Source organism: Seriola dumerili, unplaced genomic scaffold, assembly GCF_002260705.1.
Source record: "Seriola dumerili isolate Sdu_G_001 unplaced genomic scaffold, Sdu_1.0 BDQW01000050.1, whole genome shotgun sequence".
Taxonomy (NCBI): Eukaryota; Metazoa; Chordata; class Actinopteri; order Carangiformes; family Carangidae; genus Seriola; species Seriola dumerili.
This window is the reverse complement of record NW_019174305.1, coordinates 1,069,781-1,092,493: the sequence shown is the minus strand read 5'-3', so window position 1 is coordinate 1,092,493 and position 22,713 is coordinate 1,069,781. Positions and strand designations below refer to the sequence as shown.

Genomic DNA, 22,713 nt, shown 5'->3' with positions numbered 1-22,713 from the left:
CCTCAGAAAGGGATCTCCTAACAGCCTCCATCCCTTATGCTAAACAGTACATAGTGTGGTTAGCATATGATACTCTGTGGCTATTTGTAATTCACTCACATTAGTTCACAATGCATTTATCTTTTGAGAGTAATTCAATGTTTATCTGACAATGTGTTGCTGTATTAAACTCCTTGATGATCGGAGCAACGATTGACAGACAATATTTGTTTTGTGTGAGGGATTTTTAAATGTGTTCTGAAAGGACATCACCCCAGTAGGGATGCATTTGAAACTAATCTCTTGTAGTGCAGAGTGCTTTGTGTTTTTACTCTCTAATACTCAGCAAAAAGGCAAACATTTTCTTCTCTAATCTCTAGTAACAACATGAGGATTACTGGGTGACCTTATGTAACAGATTTGTGTTAAACCTTGTCTCTTCTCACCACCCGAGTGTCCTCTGTGATCCTCAGTGGGACAAGGAGTGTGAATTCCCACTTTTACACACACAACTGAACTCACAGACTTGTCTAACTAGACACTTGGCCATTTTAAGTGAAGTTTTGAGAGGAAAGGGGAGGAATAAAAGCAGCATCATACAGTTCAATGTGTGACTGCTACAGGAATAGTCACTGAAATTGAATTCATGCTGTTACAGCTAATCAATGGGCTGAGTACAGACTAATAGCTGCCACCTGATGAATCCAACACAGTAAAGTGTTTAAATGTCATATCCTCTCATAATGGACAAACAGGAAGAGGTCAAGCCAATGCTAGCTGCAGTACATTGCAAAACTCATTGTGTGGACAATGTTCTTTTATTTTTCAAGATTCAATAATCTTTATAAGTCTAACCTAGATGTGATATTTACATTTGGTTTAAGCATCTCAAATATAAACAGTTTTTCACAAAAATGTAATGCAATGCTAGTAGAGCCATTGTTGTACTTGAAGGAACAAGTTGACATTTTGGGTTTCTTGACGAGGGTTAGATGACAAGATCGACACCACCACATACACGAAGCTACAGTTAGCAGCTGTGGTTAGTAAAGCTTAGCATAAAGGCAACCAGCCGAGACTCCAGGAAATCACTTCACCCAGCCAAGAAATAATTAGTGAGCTTTAGAGGTGCTGGTAGATGGATTTTGTTACCTTTGGACAGTGTCAGGCTAGTTGTTTACCTCTGTTTCCAATCTTTATGCTAAGCTAGGCTAAGTAGCTGCTGGTTGTAGTTTCCTATTTACTATACTAAACACAAGAGTGGTAACAATCTTCTCGTCTTACTCTTAGCAAGAAAGCAAATAAGCCTTTTCTTTTCCTTCAATACTGGTCAGTTTGCACATCATGTTTGTAGATTATGAGTTTCAGGGGTTACTGCAGGTGAAAACAGAGTACTAAGATTTCATGATCTGAGAGAACAAAACTGTTTTTGTTTTTTTTTCACAGAAACCATGCTGGGTTTATTGTTTTGCTTGTCAAAGTTCATGTGAACAGAAGTGAAGGAGGCTGCTGTAAGTATGTTGCATAATAGATCAAGGAATAATGCAAAACCTTGATCGGTGACTCATCTAGGAGAATATGGACACTGGAGATGTAAAGACATAGTATATGAGACCGGGGATAAGTGTCTATATACTGTACATGTGACTTGGCCCGACAACTCATGACAGCCAGTTATGTAGATATTCTCTGAGATGACCTCACCCTTTTCTATTGTTACTTACTCTTGTTGATGTCTATTCAGCATTTCTTAGGTTTCCACATGAGAGGCATTCATGGCACAGATAGTGTGCCAAAAAGAAGAGTGATGCTGACTCTGAAATGAGACTGTAATGAAAACATGAAGAAGACATTCTGCTACTTTGAAGCTGAAGCCACACAAGTAGCTCAAAAAGCAAAAATGTGAGATTGTTTTGACAAATATTGAAAAGTGAGGGTGTCACTGTCTGCTTTTCCCATCCCATCACAGGCTTTTTTATTTTAATCAAGTGTTGTATTTTGGTCAACTTGAGTGTCTTTTTCTTTGTGGTCTGTGCCTCTCTGCTCAGTATGATTCATTCTCCTTTAAAGGATGTACATACATGCTCACTGTACATGACTATTTTGCGAAAAATAAACAAGACATGTGCTAATTGCTGGCCTTTGAGTGGCTGACATGCTGCAATTCATGCTATAATTCACTAAAAAATACAACTGACGATGCTTTCACTGACAAAAGTTGTCAGACCGGCCTTATTCCTCTCTTGAGGTGTCTGAGTTATAGTAGTGTTGCTGCTGTGAATCTAATTGGACGGACAGTGTAATGACAGCTTGTCATCTGATGTGCCTGGTTAATCAGAGCGTGTGATTCTCATGGTATTTTGTTCACATATCTGTAAAATGTCAGCTTTTAAGGAAATAGACAACATTTTGGGAAACACACTTATTCACTCTCGTGCCAAGTTAGATGTGAAGAATGGCAAAAATAGTTTTGTGTGTGTGTGTGTGTGTGTTTATTTGTGTGGACTGGTCTACAAAGTGATACAATAAGTTTGAAAAAGTTGTCAACAACAGCATGTGTTGATTTATGAAACCAGGCAGCTCCGTGGACTGAATGTTTTTTTTTTTTGTTCCTTTTTTTTGATTGACAAACAAGAACTGACACATTTTCTCTATTTCAACACTGACTCAGTTGATTCTATTTAAATAATTCAGCATTCCACAGTTCCCTTTCTTGGGAACAGTATTTGTATATGGTGTGTGCGCATGTAGCCAGGTACACTAAAGTTGACTTCGCAAAGTTGTACTACAAGCATCTCTGCACCCAGAGCTGAGAGGTTAATCTGAGCTCAGATATGAGAACATGCAACACACAGTGTTCAGCCAGCAGCAGCATAGCAACCTTTCTCATTTCCCAGCAGGGATGAATGACTGAGATAGACCAAGTCAGGGGAGATCCAATCTCCTTACTGATATTAGTCAGGACGTTTGGTGGCTTACACACACACACACACACACACACACACACACACACACACACACACACACACACACACACACACACACACACACACCATGGTGCTCACCAGAGTGATGACATGTTCAAATTGGTCAAATCTAATCTCAGGCTTCACTACACACAGACAGACAGCTGTTGGTGGCTAGAATTGCACCACTCCCTGTCACCCCATGCAAACACATACACACAAATGCACAAACCTTCCATTTGCAGACAGGCTGGGAGCTGACAGGGCCAGTGTCCCCGCTCCACCCTTCCCTGCAGACTGTCCCACTGTTGTGTCCCTTTTTCTGGTCCTAAGATGGAGCAGACCACCTGGGTTATAAAGGGGGAGGGGGGTTATGCAATCCTGGTGAATAATGTTTGCTCTGTTTGGTGGCACTGTTGGTGCCAGGTCAGCTGGAAGAGATCTCAGTGGACTTTGTGCAGTTAGTGTAATGTAAAGACCACACACCTGCCCCTCCTGTGAGATATATATGGCCGTGTAGAATACTTGCCTGCGTGCAGACACCCTTCTGGTCTTCAGGTGGGGACTCTGTACTAGTTCACACAGTACTGACCAAGTGCGCCATTAAACATGACCCACCTATTATCTACCTACCTATTACTGAGATAGAGGTCTTCTGTACAGTCACAGCCTCGGAAACTGTTCAATCTGACCAGTATGGCTTGTCATTTAGCTCCGTGTTCTGCATACAAAACATGAATATGAGTCTGAATCATTATTATTATCCATCCATGCATACACTTAGCCAGAAGTCGTTATTTAAAAAAAAAGTTGTTTGACATTTTGAGAATTATGTTTATTCCCCCTTCTCACCAATATCAATGCCACTCTCATGTTTGTAAGCTAAATATGAAGGTACAACCAGCAGCTGTGTCTGAATCCTGGAATCAGGGGAAACAGCTAGTTTGAATCTTCTCATCTAACGGATTTCTGAAAATGTTGAACTACTCCTTTAATATTTGACTATATGGTCAAAAACCTGAAAGTTGCTGCTGTGGTGGGACTTTTAACAACCCATGTGACCTACACAGTCTCATATGATAAATGCAAACACTAACACATCACACATTTTCTGTTCAGCTCAAATGATTAAAATCATTAAACCAAAATGACACATCTCTCCAGTGAGAGCCCACGGCTGACCCACTGTCAGTCTGTGCTTTACATCATTACAAACATGTTGATTAGTTGTCAGAGATTCTGTCCTCACTGTCCTACAGTTGGTGTCATCAGCTATGTGTGATTTATGTCTGAAATCATTTTTTAAATCTCCGCTCTTCCTTTTCTTTCCCCCTTATAAAAGTAAAAAATCTCAATTTTCCATTGGACGCATCTGTTTCAGACATAAACCTTGTCCCCTTCCCTCTGACTTAATCCACTGGGATGGAAGTGTGTGTGTGTGTGATGATAAAACACTGTTAATCTGGTTTCAGAGTGACTGGAGCATATAATCTCATTTACTCCTTCAACCCCCCTCCTTTCATTAGGTCTCCTATCTTAATAACAGTACAGTACATTCACAGTTATTCATAGTGAATAATCTTAGCTCATAAAAGGATTGATTGGGAAAGGAGGTTAATAAAGGAGGTTAGGAGGTCAGTGAATGCTGCTGATGATAGAAGAGTTGCAGAAAATCATGCATGTGTGAGGTTATTTGTGCAGTCATTGTATATGAACTAGTTGGAGCAAATTGCACAAAATTACAAGTGAAATGGAAAATTGAGCTGGATAACTGTGCTTTTCCAATGCAGGAAAAACATTTTAGTACATAAACTTACTAAAACTATGTCTGTTTTCATTACCAATGATGATCTGTGTGAAGGCCAGATTAATACATAGAAAGGGTTCACCTCTGCACTGACATGTCCTGATGAAGAGTACTTAAAAGCCCCTGCAAAGCCAGACAACTCATCACCATTTACAGCTTTAGCAAAGCAGTGGCATGTCACGTACTGCATCTGCCTGTGCTACAGCTTCCAAACCTGCACAAAAATAGACAGAGAAGTTAGTGCAAAGGTCTGTACAAATGAGACAGTGAAGGACAGAGGGACAGGTAGCAGGGAGATGACAGATACTGGAGATAAAAAAAAAACAAACAGCAAGAGTAAATGAAAAACAGAAAAAGACTGTAAAAATGAAATGGGAAATGGGAGTTAGAACCTAATAAAAGCACATCTTAGCTTAGCATAAAGACTGGAAACCAAAGGTACCAAAATCTGCCTACCACCACCAGCCCAGAAACAGTATGGCACATTATTTCCTTAATAGTGCCACTCCATCTTAACAGGTGGTCAAGGATATTCTCGTTGATGTAAAATCTCATTTATTCCAATGCTTTTCTCGATGAATAAATTATCTTTCTCTCTACAGCGTTGTGAGCAACAGCAGTTATTTTTTCTGTGCTGCTTTTCCCCAGGTTGATGTTAAATCTAATGTTTTGATATGCCCATTCCTGTTTGCCGTTACCGCAGCAATAAGGTGTGGAGAAGGTAGTATGTGTGACAAAGATTGAATGTGTCTGCACCGTGCCCCACTACTGCAGTGGGTGTAATTAATGTGTTTGAAGACCCATATTTTACATGTTTGCACTGCATGCCCTAAGGGACACAAATAGGCTGCTGATGTGTGTGGGGGCTGTGGCGGAAACATTTCATCATTTGATGATCATCACTCCTTCTCCTGTCTCAACTCAGCGCTCTAAGATAGCTTATCTCTTTTTTTCTTTGTGAACCATTAACAGCCATGTGTCTGTCTACCTACAGTATCTCCATTAATCCATCTACTGGGTCTATTCTGCCGTCCATCCCTCTGTCTTTTCTCTCCCCAAGGCTACATGTGTACTGTAAATTTCAGTAAGCACATTCATGCAATGACTTACTGCATAGTCTGAACAGAGCTCTCCAGTATGGAGAGTCTAGTACACTGTGTTTATGCTGTGGAGACAGAATGTCTCATCTTCAGAGATCTGGATGTACTGCACTGCTCTCATCAAGTGTCAGCAGGATAAGACTTTGTTGCTGTGTATAACTGATACACAAGTGTTCGCAGGAAGCAGACAGATCAGTAGCCACAAACTCAAAGATGTTTATTACACTGTATATGAAGTAAGTGCACTTTCAGCATAAGTCATGTCTGTGAAAATCTTTATAAATAATTCCAGAAAAGTTACATCATTACTTCAGGTTTGTGCATAGAGGTAAAGGCTTCAGTCACATTTAAAATTCCTTTTTGTCCTTGAATAAAAGCTTAATCATCCAACTGGCACAAGAGAGCAGAGCCTTTTGATATCCAATAGTCGCTAGGTCGCTGGGAGGGAAGCATTACTGTCACAACAAAATTAGTCGAGTGACCTGCAAGAAGACAAAAAGGAAGGGTGATGAAGAATCCTGACAAAAATATAATTCTCATAATAATAACTCTTAAAACAAGGGCATCTATTGAGGTATATTTCCATGCCCCTTAAACATGAACCCCTGTCTGCTGGGTCAGTATAACAGGTTTCAGCTAAAATGTCTTAAAAAGTAAAATTGTCGAGAGTGAAGTAAACCATTATGTAATAAGGGTTCCTGTTTGGATCCAGCACATACCAGTGGTGGACAGAGTACCGGCTCTGGCTGAGGTCTTGTACAGAGGAGCGTGGTAGAGGTCAGGCTCAGGCACGTAGTTCTGCTGTGGTTCAAAGTGCACCACCGGCAGCATGGCGTTCATCACTCGAGGTAGTGCATCCTCAATCACCATGTTGTCATCATCCCAGCGACTGGAATCCATGAACATGCCGTGCACAAGCACGCCGTCCTGCAGCTCTGGTAACTGTTGTACCCAAAAATGGATGAAGCAGTGGTGAGTCAAAGAAACATATTCACAGCAAGCAGTCCTCTTGTTTGAATTCCTCATCGTCTCTTGCGTTTTCATAATAACTTATATAGCAGTGTTGCTTAATATGCTTTCACACTCATGACTGTTCTCACCCTGTCATTGCTCCTGGGTTACCAATAAAAACACATTTTATTTGCCTTTGCAGAACATTTATACAGCCATTTTCCCTAAGCTTTAGGGATTTATTTTTATTAGCAGTCACTTATGATATTCTCATTAAACTCTCAGCAAGAAAGCAAATGAGCCTAGTTCCCAAAATGTCAAACTATTTCAACAAGTAAAACTTGTAGTTCATGAACTCTATTTAAGATGAGAACACATCTGAAGACTATTTTAAATGAGAGAAAAAAACCCACCCATAATAATTGACTTCAACACACATACATGCTCAAAATTAGAAAAGAACACATACTGAATGACTGTTTAAAGACATTGGGGAACAGACTTAATGACTGTAGGCGGTTCTGTTGTGTCACTAGACAACCCATTCAAATCATCCAAATACTTCTGTGTGACTGTACAAACAGTCAACATTTTGCTGTATTTACTGCAGAAATGAAAGGTCGAAGCTCAGGCAAAAAACATTTGGGTGAGATAGTTAATTAAAGGAAATGAACAACGGATTTATAAATTCTGCAGTGAGAATTTGAGGTGAGCTGGGATAAAGTCAGCTGAGCTGTAGGTTTGCAAAGAAGCCTGGATAAAAATACACTGCACAATTTTAGTGTCTGCTTAATGTTGACTTATATTTTTTGTATTACCTCTGTTATTAGCCATAACAATTATATTTTAAATGTTATTGAATCAAGTGGCACCAACAAGATCTGAAGGTAAGAGATCCGATTCTTAAAGCAAACAACCTGCCCTCTCCAGTACCTCAACATCCATGTCCAGTTCAGTGTTGCTGGGCAGAGTTCGCAGAGCCTCAGAGACTGCTAGCTGGTCCCTGTAAACTGGCACCATGTTGAAGCGGAAGTTGAGCTCATCAATGGGTAAATTGTAGTGCCTTGCATGATTCTGCAGCACCCCTACAGGTCAGAAACATACATTTCATTATGTTCTTTTACAAGATCTAACAAAATTAAATAGTGGTTAATCCCATTATTTTCATGCATACTTGAATTTGTCAAAATGATCACTAAGATTCTGGGATATATTATAGCAGTTTTAAAATTTGTCTTACTGCTATGGTTCATTAAAACATGGAAGATATTTGGGTGCTGCAGTGTTTTACCAGTCAGAAAGCCCTGAGGGAAGAAAAATCCTGAGATCCAGAAAGATTTGGGCTGACCACATGTGATCCAAGTCTGGTAAGAGAGGAGTCGGGAGAGAAAAGAGAGATGTAAATTCATTTTTGTATCTTTAAATAGCTAAGCTTATTTAATGGTTGTGTTCAGTGTTAAACAAGCCACGGTGCATTACATCTGTCCTGTTACTTATGGGACCTGAAAGTGACTCAGTGACTCGACTTGTACTGGCAGAGTGAGACGGTTTCTCTCTCCTGAGGTAGTGAACATGTGCAGTCTGACTCAGCAGCTACCCATCATCACTTTATGAACTAATGCAACTCTCCCCAGTTTGTCCCTTTTGTGTGTGCGAGAGTGAATTTCAGTGATTTTGCAACACACATGTTCAAACCAGTCTTACGGAAGAACAGCTTAAGTCAGGGGAGATGAACCAAACGCTGGGAGAGGGTGTATGGGGAAATGTGAGATAGATAGAGAGAGAGAGAGAGAGAGAAAGCAAGAGAGAGGTCTGTGCCTCAGGGAAGAACACAAAATAATTGTATTATCAGTGCTTTTCAACTTAATAAGATAATACACACATACATTTTCTCCCATGTTTTCACTCATCTCTGACTAATTGTTATGCTTTTCAGTTCTCTTCTTCATTTTTTCCTTCATTTTAAACAACCTATCTGTACAGCTCAGTGTTAGCAAGTGGATAATTCACACAGACACACAATCATTCAAATGTGTGTGTTTGTGAATGAAAACCTGGATGAAGGAGGTCCTGAGGGCGAGGTCCCTGACCCAGGAGGCCAGGGTTTTGAGAGAAGGGTAGGCGGAGTTTGCCCAGTGGGTGGGGACCTGATTGTTCAAGAAGCTTGTGTAGATACGGTCCATCTCTTCTGACATCACCACAAGACCTGCTATGGCTTTCTCCAGAGTGATAAGAGACATCTGGAAAACAAATAGAATCACACTCACAGACAGGTAGTGAACAGAACAAAAAAGATCTCTAAAAAATGCTATTTATTTCTGATATTTACAATATAACTTTTTATTTAATTCAGACATGGGTGTTCATGTGTGATATGTGTTTCACCCTGAGCACTTTCAGCAGTTTGTTAAATCGGTCTACTTCCTGCCCCAACACAGTTGTGAGGGAGTTAAGGCGACCATTTTCATCTCGTACAAACAGAGCTTCCACTGCTTCATCCATGTCCAGACGCTCTGCACACAGAGAGACAAGGAGATATTACAGTGTTAGATATTAAGTTTGACAACAATGACCATAATGTATGTGTGTGTGTATCTCTGTGTGTGTTTGTACCTGGCAGTTTGGCAAGTATAGATTCAGCCAGCTCGCAGACTATCTCATCATTACTTTTAGCTCCATGTTGGGCTGAAGAGCGAGGATTAACGTCCATTATGGTGTTGATTAGAGTCATGGTTTCTTGGCGCTGTGGGGGCACGTGCACGCAGGCACACACACACACACACACGCACGCACGCACGCACGCACGCACACACGCACACACACACACACACACACACACACACAGCTGTAGAATCCTTGAATCCTTGTTTATTGACATTTTACCATTGCACTCTCATGGAGTAGAAATAGAAACACAGCTCCACATTCAATCATAAATAAGCCCATAAATAATGACATTTACTGGATTAAAATGAGATAATCAGTACATTACTTCTGCAAAGCACACAAACAAATGGGAAACAAAGAAGTCAGTTGGTTTACAACAGCTCATACAATTCTAGCATAACCAGCAGACCAACAGAATTTTTTTTTTAATTTTGTACGTTTTTTCTGTAAGATATTACTATTATTATTCAGTACTAATATTATAGTTTCAGTACTGTTCCTCACCTGGAAGGCTAGGTTGGCATTCTCATGCATGCCAAAGACCTCAGGATCATCTATGATTGGAAGACTCTCAATATACTTCTTATATTGCTCAAGTTCATCTGTCTCAGGGGCATAGTAGATACCTTAACACACACAGGAATCCAAAGAAAATATATATAAATATAGTATATGAGCATGCACTGTAACAAATGGACTTTTGGATACACATACACACTTGCTGTATGATTGTCTATGTGTTTTGTTCATGTATATATCTACAGTGAGAAAAGTGGGGGGTTTAGAATGCAAAGCACCTGAGGAAGAGTAGTTGTAGCCATGTTCCAGAGTTTTTGGGGAAAAGAAGCCTTTGAGGATTGTCCTGAGGCAACGCTGATCCCAGGCATCGGTCACTCTGCCTCCATATGTGATCTCACCTGGGGAGACAGACACAAAGACCACATAACATTGCATCAGCTACAGCAGCACTGCTGTGTAACTTCAAGGATGCTGTTGTTTTAATGACCATCCCTGCTTTTGTCCCAGTTTGAGTTCAAGCCTGCAGTGCCACATTCAAATTATTAAAAACTACATTCAAAATCATTTACATTTACTCATAGAGTAAATAGATACTAATAGGTAGATACTTTTATCCAAAGCAACTTATAAGTGAGGGACAAAACTAAAGCGTCAGTGTAGAAGGAGACTTTGAAGTGAGTATTAAGTACTAAATCTGTTCAATAAGACAAAGTGCAAGGAGATCAGGTAAAGAAGTGCAATGAAAGTATACAGTTGTCAAGAGATTCTTGAAGATAGAGAGGGACGCCTGAGCTCTGATAGCATTCGGTAGCTTGTTCCACCATCAGGGAACCACAAACAAGAACAAACATGATAAAACAGGCATAAAAAGTTTATGAAATTCAAACATGGGTGGATAACTATCAAGTAAACAATGTCAGGATAAAGCAAAGCTGAAAAAACATTTCAGGCTACAGTTTTACCAACATTTAAAGAACTACTGACAGATACACTGTGTACAGTGCGAGACTGCCAAATGTGTTTCTTTTGATTCTCCTGTCCTTCTCTCTTCTTCTCAGCTGGGCAAGTTCATATTGCGACTTGCACCTCATACCCAAGACCAAGGATGAAACAGCTATTTCTGATGCCTACTTTTTTCTCTCTCTCTTGGGGCAAATTCTTGATGTGCATATTTACTCATAATATGATACATAATTGTATATATATATATATATATATATATAAGCCAGTGTCTATGCATATAGATGGATATGTTGTGTTTTTTCACTTAACATTTGACATTTTTTATCTTTATTTATAAAATAATATATATTATTACCTTTTCAACCTACAGTGCGTTTTTCTATGAATTCCATTTTAAATGCAATTCATAAAAATGACAGAGAGCCGTACAGGGGCACTGGACAGTCCAGATAGGAAATATTAAACTGACAAACCAGACTGGCTAAAAGGTAGCTTAACAGTTTGTCCCTCTTCATTCACATGTCATGTAAAAAGCCACAAATAATAGTGTGACTGCAGTCACATTTTCATATACCTCTCAAAGGACCAAAGGCTGGTTTAAAATTTCAGCAGTGATGTCACCAGCTCTTTGACACACTCATGTAATAATGTACAGCAAAGAGATTTAATCATGAGTGTACCTATAAGGCAATGACATGAAGACAGACGAGAGGACAGGAATTGTGAAAAGACAGGCGTGACTGGAAGGTATAGTACATATTACCACAGAGGAAGATCATTTTAAAATTATATTTAACATTTAACTATTCAACAGTTAAATGATACTTTCTGTTAAGCCCATACAGTTATGTAAGACTGTAAGGAGGGGAGGGAATAATGAGACACATCTCTGCTGAAGCTCTTAATAAGCGGCAGGCATGGTAAAGCACCAGAAGAGAAGAACTGCTCCTTCTAAAAGAGGAAAGGCAATATCATGCTTGGTTTGAGTCCAAATTCTTTCCCTCATAGAGTGCGTGTAGCTCTGGCTCATAAGGACTGTTAGAATTAAGGATTAAACTAATAACACAGTAGTGTGATAACAACAATGAGAGACATCAATTAGATGCGGTGGGCTCCACTGAGACGGAACGCAGCACATAATCATTTGGAGGTGTAATTGAAAACCAGATTAGGGAAATAAATGAACTTTAGAGATATGATGGGTTTTGTTAATGAAAGAAATCCCTCCTCTTCTTCGTAATAACTTTGAAGATATCTGTTGTGGAAGTCCAGGACAAACAATATTAAACTGACATAATTACATTCAACTGAAACTTCATTTGTGTCCATAAGAATGCCCAGGATATAAGACAGAAATAAAATTACATTTGAAAAAGGTTTTCAGTCTCATGTTTGAAAATTCACCATTATTGCAATTATTGGTAAAAATTAAAATAATACTTCAATAAATAAAACCTCATCAACAAATAAGTTTAAATTCTAAAGCATTAACCCTGCTATGATGATAAAATTGAGTGTTAAATATGATGTTCAAGCTAACAATGAAGACACAAAACTCTGTGGATGTGTTTCAAATTTAAAAGAAAATAAAATGTAAATTTGAATTTCTGACAGATTTGTGAAAACTGTCAAAGTAGATCATCAGAATTGATGAGCAAGATATGAAAACTTTTTTCATTCATTTTTTTTACAGAAATGTGCCACAGATATAAACTCAGTTGCCAGTTAATAAATACACCTAGCTAAAACTTGTGCAGTCTAATACAAGCCCTGCAATAAATAATAAATAATTCCTTCATGACGACTATAATGTTCACTTTGGTTGGAACTGTTCTAGAGGAGGGTTAATCTAACTTTATTGTCACTGACAGGTGTTATTTCGTCTACCCTTGTTAATGTAAATGGGGTGGACACCTCCATGTACCATGATAAATGCTGTGATTTGTCAAACTCTTTCATATTACATGACAGTACCACAGTGGTTTGATTTCTTTATCTGCTGCGTGTTTTGGAAACATCTGTTCTTTTCATTTTATTTCTATAAACTCCCAGTCAAGAGGAAGAGAGCAGTGAAATGTTGACTGAGAGCTCAATGAACACTGGACCACAGCTGCAGAAGTGAAATCATGTTGTAGAACTGTCCTGCTTTGTGACATCAGCAAATATTGTACTTTCCCCATTTCATTTAAAGCTGGAAATGTGTGTGTTGTTGACGAAACAACAATGCTCTGTCTGTACCACACAAGGGCAACACAACAAACGTGGCAGCAGACATGGTGATAAAATACTAATGTTTCCATTCACACCTCCTGCATGTTTAAAGCCAGACAATCTCATTTTCATGTAATGCTTTGCAATGCTTTGTCTTTGCAGAACATTACGTTGTCACAGTGAACAGAGTTGACCTTTGACCAGCTGGATATAAAATGTCATCACTTCTTCATTTTGTCCTATTAGACGTGTGTTAAATTGTGTCGTAATTAGCAAATGGATCCTTCAGTTATGGCCAAAAATGTGTTTTGTGAGGTCACAGTGATCGTGACCTTTTACTTTGAACATCATTTTTAATCACTCCATCCTTGAGTCCAAATGAATGTTTGCGCATGTTGTAATGAAATTACAATTACAATTATTGTAATGAAATTTAGACACACAAACGTGAGACGAACGGACAGACGGACAACCTGAAAACATAATGCCTTTGACCACAGCTGTCGCTGGTGCGGAGGCATAAAAATGTGAAGCGTATAGACTAATGCATAGAGGCTGTACATGTAAGCCTGTATGCAGTTAGATAAAATTGCATGCACACTTATCCATGTGAGTAGGTGTCCCTACCAGTGATGTAGATGAGAGCGTCCCAAGGGATGATGCCGTCTTTGCAGTAGAGGTTGAGGTTGAGCAGAGCACACTCCCTGTCACTGTCGTTAAACTCATAGCGGATGTTCCAGCCCAGAGGGCCAAACTTCTTCCTCTCCTAAGACACATACAGATGAGACATACAAAGAATGACAAGCAGTCACCATGCAAACACATACAACAGCATGCAAAGTACAACAAAGTAAAATATATACAGGCACATAAAGTAGTAATGATCAAGTAAGTATGAGGTTCTGAGAGCCTAACCTGGATGATTGCATGGAAAAAGCAGATTCCAAAGACAATCTTCCTCCACTGGCGTCCCAGAACATGGTCTTCAAATAAATTGCTGGAGATCTCTGTGAAGGCCCGTCGCATGTTGGCTCGCAGGCCTTTGGGAGGCTCATTGGTCACCTGGAAATGTCAAAACAGAAACACACAGGGCTTGATGATGCAGACCACAGTGAGTCCTGCTCAGATTGCCAGAAATCCTAGGGTGAGGCTATTGCTCCATGTCATGCAGGCCTAGCTCTGAGACTTGTAGCTCTCATGCAATTCTCCATCATGGAAACCTGTATATAACTCCTACTCATTAGATTTGTTTCTAACGCTGAAAGCTGGATAATCAATTGACAAAGCCTGATCCCTGCAGATCTGTAAATACAAGTCAAATCATATTGTATATTAATAATATTCGAGATGGTAATTAGTGAAAGAACTGTTCAACAGTTAATGCATATTTGATTGATAATATAAATGATTACATAGCTCATATAGACAATGCATACTGGGAAGTAACCTGAAAATTTCTCTTACCAATTATTGAGAATATCTAACTTTACTAATGAGAGAGAAAAAAGGGATTAAGTAATCAAATCACCCCTGGTTCCGATCATTTCACAGTAGCATCCACCAACGGAAAAGCAATCATGTATTATTGTTGCAAATATTTGTTCAACAGTGTGCATGTGTTACAGTGTGGAAGAAACCTTGAGACAGATGAGACCCCAGTTCTACTGCTTTGACTAGAGCCCTAACATACTTAAGACTGTATCCACAATACATTTTTAGATAACATACTACCTACATTAAAATCTATTATTTAGGAAGCTGTTCAGGACAGGTTTTACTAAAAAGTATGGGAGACATGTTAAGAGTACGAGTGAGGTCAACCTCGTCACTATGGATGACATCAGGTGTCACATCTATAACAACGATTTCACCACAGTCAAGACATGACCATGAAGCCAGCTTTACTTTTTGTAGTCAGTAAATCATGTATTATAAAACAAAGTGTTGGACAGCACAAGGACAACAAAGGGTCTTTATGGTTTGATTTATCCTGCTAGTTTCCCCCACAGATGATTGAAATCTTACACAGTCATCATAGCTCTCATTTCCAGTGGACAAAGAGTGTGGGGTACTGAAATATCACAGAACTGATGTACCAACTTAAGAATATTCCTGGATCTGAAGTAATAAATATCATTACATTTTTCATTAAAAAGCATTGTTTGTGGATTGTTCTTAATGATGTGGGAGGAAATTAACTTTTCCCAGATTTAAGAGCTGGTGTTACAGCTAAGATAGCTCGATTGTTGCTATTATTTTAAGTTTTTCTTACACTGTGGTTTGTCCCAGATAATGCACAGTATACACAGATTCCATATTTCAACTTCCTCATTTCTGACTGACATCCAGTATTAACAATTTAAGTGAACTCTTGGACTTTTTAGCAACAAATAGCAGTCGTGGAGAGACTCAGTAACAGCTGAATATGCAAGTTACAAGAAAAGTGTCTAACCTATGAATTTACAGATCAGTGAATGGATGACAATTTGGGTCAAGTCAGTTTCTTTTACATAACCCATGAAATTAAAAGCATGCAAACATTCAATAAAATAAAAAAGTATAAAAATAAAAAAATCTTTTCCTTTGATGCAAATTTTATTACCGCACAGCCTGGCATTAGTGGCCACTGAAAAACTTTTTGTACTGACGTTGTGATACTTTTTAGGAGAGAGTACCACCTCTGCCTTTTGTTCAACTAATCACAAAACATACAAAATGTCACATAAAGTACCAATGAAAGGAATGCATTACATCCATTTTGCCTTTTTACTTGTAGTCCACTATCCGTCTCATTTATCCAAACAGACACAACTACAATGCTATTATGTAACGCCTCAATATACTACCATCAGGGTTCTTTTAGTTATTAATGAGCTTTCTTTAACCCACTATTTCTAGAACACACAACAGTATTATAATAAAATATTAATGTCTCTTGTACAGATACAATATGTCCAGTATCAACTTTAAGTTTTCCACACAAGTGTAAGAAGTTATACTCATTATGGATATTTAGAATATATGCTTTCAAAGCATGTATGTCTATAGTCTATATAAAGAATAGTGATGAAGAGCTACGTGCAACGGTAGACTGGACTGCTCACTGGTGAGAATGCAAAGTTGCTCAACAATAAACAATTTCACACTGGAAGTGATTGCAACAAATTTCTTCATACTGTGAACATTAATCCTGCAGAGTAATGGTTGACAGACAATCTTCAAATGAAATGAACTGAAGTGCGATTTCAGTGGAAGAGAGAGGGAGAGGGGGAGAGAGAGAGAGAGAGAAAGAGAGTGTGTGTGTATGTGTGTGTGATTACCTTGACAGAGTTCTGAAGCACTGTAACAGGAAATACTTTGGTGGGCATGGAACTGAGAAACAGACGGAAATTCTCGTGGATTGATGTATCTGCACGGGAAGAGAGAGGAACATTATTCACAGCCATACGCAAAGAAAAGAACGTCATGGTTGGAGATGTTACTCGGCCCTGAGTCAGCAAATTCCAGAATGACTTTAACAAAAAACACAAGTCTCCAACATTGCTTGTCTTTCACACCTGTGGATTTACACATGCCATACAAACATACATGTAATAAAGAGGCTGTAGGCAAGCATGGAAGTAAACTGGAGCCCAAGGCTTTTCTTGTGTAGTCCCAGTTTATGACCACTATAAAGACTGCAGAATCAACTGCACTGTAGAATCAACCACAGTGGCATGATTTGGGACAGTAATCATTCACTCCACACTAAAGTCCAATAGTAGCCATTTTGAATTTAATTCATATATATATATTTTTATATATAATTTAATATGAGATTGGAACTCTGTCACTTATATTCTGCTAAATGACATATTTTTAGTGACTAATTCATCATGTGCCAGTTAGTGTGCATTAAATTTCCAAAACAAAAATAGATTGATCATTCAATCTTATTTTCAGGAACAACATTGCAAAATGTGATGAAAAATAGAACAGGCCTCGTCCCATAGTCAGCCCTAGTGTTTCTGTGCTAACGTCACCATACCTGGCTCAGTGAAGGTCTTGATGAGCTCCTCCATGGCTAACATCCAGGAGACAGCTAGATGGCAGTTCTGCAGAAAGATCCAGTTCCCACTCCTCAGTGCTGCATGGATCATCTTCTCAGCTATAGGCCCCTGGCCTTGACCCAACGAGATGGACTCAACTCTGAGAGACATCAAGTGGAACGATGATCAGTATCAGTATTTTTTTATTTTTTTATTTATTTTTTTAATTATTTTTTTGGGGCTTTTTATGCCTTTATTGATAGTACAGTAGAGAGACAGGAAATGGGGAGGCAGAGAGAGGGGGAATGACATGCAGTAAAGGGCCGTCCGATGCGGGATTTGAACCGGGGCCAACTGCAGTGAGGACCTTAGCCTCTGCATATGGGGCGCTTGCTCAACCAACTACGCCACTTGACACCCCAGTATTTTTTAATTCTTAATTTTTGGAAGGCAAAGCTAGAGGGATTCTAATTAAGGTTTATTTTGTTGGAATACTGAATATTACTACTGCAAAGACAACATACTTTACAATTCACTCTTAGCTCCAATTCAGCTATCCAATGTGTGTATCTTTTTTTTACCTGTCGATACATCCTCTCTCTTTGGCAAAACGCTGGAAGGCACCCATGGGGTCGGATCCTGTGCTGAGAATGAAAATCAGTGGGGTGGTGGGGGACATGTCGTTGTAAAGGTTAGCCAGATCAAGTGGAGGGTTTTCCACAAACTGCTTTCCCAGGCTGACAATCACAAACTCTGTTGCTGCAAACACCACCTGGTAGGAGAGGAAGGAAGTACAGAACAACAAAGAGAGTGTGACAGCATCAATGTAAGACTATCAAGTAAAAAAAAAAAATAGGTAATGCGTTTTATCAAAAGTGGACAGAGCATCACTGCAGAGAGTGGAAGGCTTAATTTTCTAAGATCCAGATGTTGACATGCCTGGTTTTCTATGGGAGTGCAAAGGAGAGAAAAATGTTTTTGCATGGTCTTGGTGAGGGCTGCAGGGAAGGCTGCAGGCCAGTATAATTGTAAATGAATGCAATTAGCAAAATATTTTTTGGGCTTAAAAATAAAAAAAATCATGTGACACCAACAACATTTCTTCTCATTTGAAATTCCTCCTGTGATCCTGTAAATCTGGAAACTAAAAAAAACAATCTCCAAAACCTTCATAAATAATGAATCTCTCTCTATAGACTATAGGCTCACCTTCTCCTCCATGAAGCTCTTGATAAGGACTAGCTTCTGGAATGCCCCCAACCTCTCACTCCAGTAACCTCTGATGCTGCTCTCGTTCTTAACCTCTTTGGACTCCCCAAGAGGAGGCAACTCTGACACATAGTCTTCCCAGGTCTCTGGATTAATAGATGCTTGAAAACGTCCTAAAGGAGAGGCAACTCATTTAATGCTTCACAAATCTCTGAGTGAATTTCTAAGACTTTTCTAGAGTGTACATACAGATTTGTACACTATGTGGTAAAGGAATGGTAGAAGAATGTTTAGAATAGTGAATCCTGACAGTGAAAAATGATGTTTTATATCTAGGTCAAATGTTCTAGTTCTTATATTTAGCAGAAACACTATTCACTAAATATACTGATTGTTGCTGGATCAGACAGGATAACAATGGGGTTGGGTTACCCAGCTTGATGTGGATATGGGTTCTGGTGATTTCCTTGGAGATGTCCTTGAAGCAGGGCAGTGTGTCCTCCAGCTCACAACATGTCTGCCAGTAAAAATCACTTAGCCATGGCACATCTGGCCGTTCTGCATAGCCCTACAAGATAGGGAAATACAATAGGTGACCATTACAACAACAATAAAGGGAGGAGATGGGAAAAAGATGGAGGACAGACCTTGAGTAGAGAGCCACTAAAGAAGAATAAAATTATGACAATAAAAGTGTAAAGATAATATGATTCAAAACATCCATGGAAGGTAAACAGTATAGATGAGATATAGTCGCATGGATATGCAAAGACAATTTTGAAAAGCACTCAAAATTAGCAAGAGAAGCGTAAATGATGCATGTGTTGAAGCTGCAATGCAAAAGACAGGACAGAGGTGAAGGAGAAGAAAGGAAGGACAGCATTAGCATGAGGATCACAACGGCTGACAGGCAGCACCTCCAGCCTAACTAATGCCATATAAAAGAAAGCCAAATGGTGGGTGAAAACAGAAATATACCCCTGAGTAGCATTGGCTGATCTGTATTGTGATCTGTATAAATTCATCAATAAAACCAGAGCTAAATCTCAAAGGTCCTTTTATTCATTACTGTACTCAACTTTTCCCCCTATTTTTTGCCCAAACCAATAGTGCCTCAGCTGCACATCCTTCTGCCCGACCAGGGTTTGACAGAGAAGATAAGAATTATAGAGAAATACAGTATAGAAAGAGAGTGAAAAGAGAAAGAGAGAGAGACACCATTGAAATTGCAATATTGCAAAGTTGCAATATTCTGAGGTCAACAGGACTCTTAGGAGTTCATATGACCTCATTCAACCCCTCTGAAGGTGTCCAGGAGAGTCCTATGTCTGACTGGAGGTACTGAGACTTTTGCATGGTTTGCTCAAGGCCTATTTGCATGTCACAGGCAGGTTATATGGACAGCTGAGAAACAGAGATACTCTCCATTTCTTATCTCTCATTCACAGAAATATTTATTTTGTCAGCCTCTCCACAGAAAGATTTCTTCATGTTCTTTTGTCTCCAACTGTCTGTGTTTCCATCAGTGTCAGTAGTTCCTCAGCAATAAGCTAGCCAAGAGACAGAGACAGCCCAACTGTCACTTTGTGACAATAGACTTTTTTTCTATCAACTCAATCCCTACATGAGAGGGGAGAGAATGAAAATATTGCCTACAGGCCAACTTAGGGGGATTTTCGAAGGGGAAAATAAAACGGCACCTTGTTTATATGTAGTTACGACTATCCTGCCAACAAACTGTAACAAATTTCTCAATTTTTTTCTAATTATTGGAATACCTGGCAGCCAAAAAAGATGAAAAAAAAATACCATTGCTTTTTTCATTTAGAATTCATGACACAGTTAAAAACAGGCCGTTATCTCCCTACTCCTGCAGGCAATTAAGCCTCATGCCTTATCATTCGTTCTGGCGTCAGTAGTCAAATCTTCTTACTAACAGTTGGCCACTCTGGTATATTTAAAGCTCTCTGAATAGAGAATAGCTGAATGGATGTAATTCAGCTATTCAGCTCAATAACTCTTAGGCCTGTTGCATCAAATATGTATAAGTTCAAACCGTAGCATAGTTTGAATACAATGGGGGCTATAACTTAGTAAAAACTGGTTTCACATGTGAAACCAGTTAGCTACTGTAGAGTTAAGATATAACTTAGAATTTACGCGTTACCCAAGCAGATTTAAGTCAGGCTGTTAGAAAATGGCAGATGCTCAAGTTAAAGGACCCGTTGCTAGTTGCTTGTAACAGAAACTAATAACTGTTAGGGTGTCGGGTTCGACAGTATTTCTTTCCAGAAACTCTTGTTGATGTTTTCATTGCTTATCAATATATTTATGTGTGATGAATCCTCATCTGAGTAAAGAAAAAAAAGTACAACCAGTGTGATTGATGATCATAATCATTTATCCATGAACACTACTCATGCATTACCATATAATTTTCATGGGTAAAAATGTAATTTCATTTGACACCAGCAATTTTTCAGCCTGAATTTACTGACTTGATTTTACACCTCACCTTTTCCAAGGAAGCAGCTCCTCTTAGAAAGTACAGCCATTCCCCGTCGGAAATTTCACCACGCTGCCTCATGATCTCTACACACAACATGAAGCTGTAGATGAGCTTGTGCTGCTCGAAGAGGCCACGGGACACATTGATGTAGGAGTTGAGCAAGATCTGGTCAAGCAAGATCTGGAGACGCTGTTCTAACACACTGCTTTTCTCTGACGTCTCAATGGTGGAGTTAAATACCTGGCAATGGAGAAAGAAATGAACAGGAATAGGACAGAGTGATATTCAGAAGAAAATAATTATATTAAATGGGTGCTTGAAGTCCTTTCATTATGTGTTCCTGAGAAAAGTCTAAACTAGAATTACTTGTGGTTGCCAACCAGTTACAGGTTACAGGAAATACGGTCACAATCTCACAATGGGATGTATGTATGTCTGTACAGATGGACAAGCTGAAGATGCCTCCAGCCACAGCTGGTGCGAAGGCATAAAAACTGAGATGGAGATTTGTCTGTGAATTGTAAAATAGAGCCTGGTTGCTCTGTCTCACCTGTTTGAAATACTTGAGGGAGAACTGGTACATTGGATCAATCTCAGAGAGACTGGCGACGACAAAGTATAGGACAGAGCCTCGGGTGGCCACAGGCCGGTAGCACTCCCTTGCAGAGTTGATCATCAGCTCAGTAGCCTCTGCCTCCTCCAGACGGTGCTTTATGGCCTCAGATGTCACCTGAGGTAACAGCAAAGGTGTTGGTTTTTGGTAGGGAAAATTTTTGTCAGATGAAAAAAATAGCATGTGTGAACACAAACCCACATTAACAGTCTGACTCTGCAGAGTTTACTTGAACATGTGTTTGCTGATATAACTTACCTGAAACTGGACTTGTATCATGATTTGTTCTATGATTTTAAACAGATATTTAACATTTTTTTGAAATGAATAGAAATATTGACATGACAAATTTTCGAGAAAATGTTCCAAGGATATAAATGTTTAAAACCCTGTAGGTAGTGTGCTGCTCTGTTTGGACCAACTCTCTGCTGTGAGCCATGTTAAAGAGAATTTGTAGCCGTGTCCTTTCATTTTGTTGTTTTTGGGCAACACAAGAGTTTCATGACAGAACCACAGTGATGCTCAATTTCATCTTTAATTATATCCAAAAAACTTTTGGATTTGTATTATTTTTCATTCAGCTCATGAAGGTTGCCAGATCATTGCGTATCCCCAATATCCCAGTCTTTCACTGTTTTTCAAAAATAACCAACATTTTGCAGAAAACATACAGACCTGCTGCATTAATCTTACAAGTAACACAAAGCAGAGTTAAAATGACAAGATTGATTGAGATGGGTAAATACACTGATAGGGACAATTCAGCAACACCTTGACATTGGTGGGGACATGTCTCTGCTGTCCATACACAAATCTACATAAATGGGTGACACAAAGGAAAATGCCAGAGAAAAGAAAGAGAACACCAAGCGGAAAAAAAGAAAAACTGCAAACAAAAGTGGAAATTATCTTTGTAGATAAATAAAGATTATGTCAAATTCATTATCTTAATATTACAGAAAAAGACAAGCATCCACATTTCATTCGCCTTGTCCCAGATTTACCTTTGACTCCTGGAGAGTCTGAACAAGCTCTTCATTATCTAGTATATTTCCCTCAGAGGTGAAGAGAAGCTTAAGGATGCGGTCTTCAATATCTTTCAGCTGATTACGGTCAGCGTTGATCCGCACAATCAGCTCATTCCTCTGTTCCTCAAGATGTGGACTCTCCAGACGCACCACATCACTGAGG

At 39.2% G+C, this 22,713-nt stretch overlaps 1 protein-coding gene across 1 annotated transcript in view; it reads right to left on the bottom strand.

Annotated features, from left to right (window-relative positions):
* Window positions 1–6,058: 6,058 nt before the first annotated feature.
* The window catches only part of dnah6 (dynein axonemal heavy chain 6), a 54,234-nt gene continuing 37,579 nt past the window's right edge, over window positions 6,059–22,713 (bottom strand). Inside the window, exons 62-80 of the mRNA XM_022739909.1 lie at window positions 22,527–22,707; window positions 21,460–21,639; window positions 20,916–21,149; window positions 18,833–18,968; window positions 18,401–18,573; window positions 17,773–17,963; window positions 17,191–17,351; window positions 16,484–16,572; window positions 14,079–14,225; window positions 13,791–13,929; window positions 10,268–10,387; window positions 9,975–10,096; window positions 9,417–9,546; window positions 9,189–9,316; window positions 8,858–9,043; window positions 8,095–8,167; window positions 7,737–7,888; window positions 6,572–6,794; window positions 6,059–6,334 (exon numbers count right to left, since the gene is read on the bottom strand). Of these exons, the coding sequence (XP_022595630.1) occupies window positions 6,231–6,334; window positions 6,572–6,794; window positions 7,737–7,888; window positions 8,095–8,167; window positions 8,858–9,043; window positions 9,189–9,316; window positions 9,417–9,546; window positions 9,975–10,096; window positions 10,268–10,387; window positions 13,791–13,929; window positions 14,079–14,225; window positions 16,484–16,572; window positions 17,191–17,351; window positions 17,773–17,963; window positions 18,401–18,573; window positions 18,833–18,968; window positions 20,916–21,149; window positions 21,460–21,639; window positions 22,527–22,707 (2,869 nt within the window). The 3' untranslated portion in view covers window positions 6,059–6,230. The remainder of the gene's footprint in view (window positions 6,335–6,571; window positions 6,795–7,736; window positions 7,889–8,094; window positions 8,168–8,857; window positions 9,044–9,188; window positions 9,317–9,416; window positions 9,547–9,974; window positions 10,097–10,267; window positions 10,388–13,790; window positions 13,930–14,078; window positions 14,226–16,483; window positions 16,573–17,190; window positions 17,352–17,772; window positions 17,964–18,400; window positions 18,574–18,832; window positions 18,969–20,915; window positions 21,150–21,459; window positions 21,640–22,526; window positions 22,708–22,713) is intronic.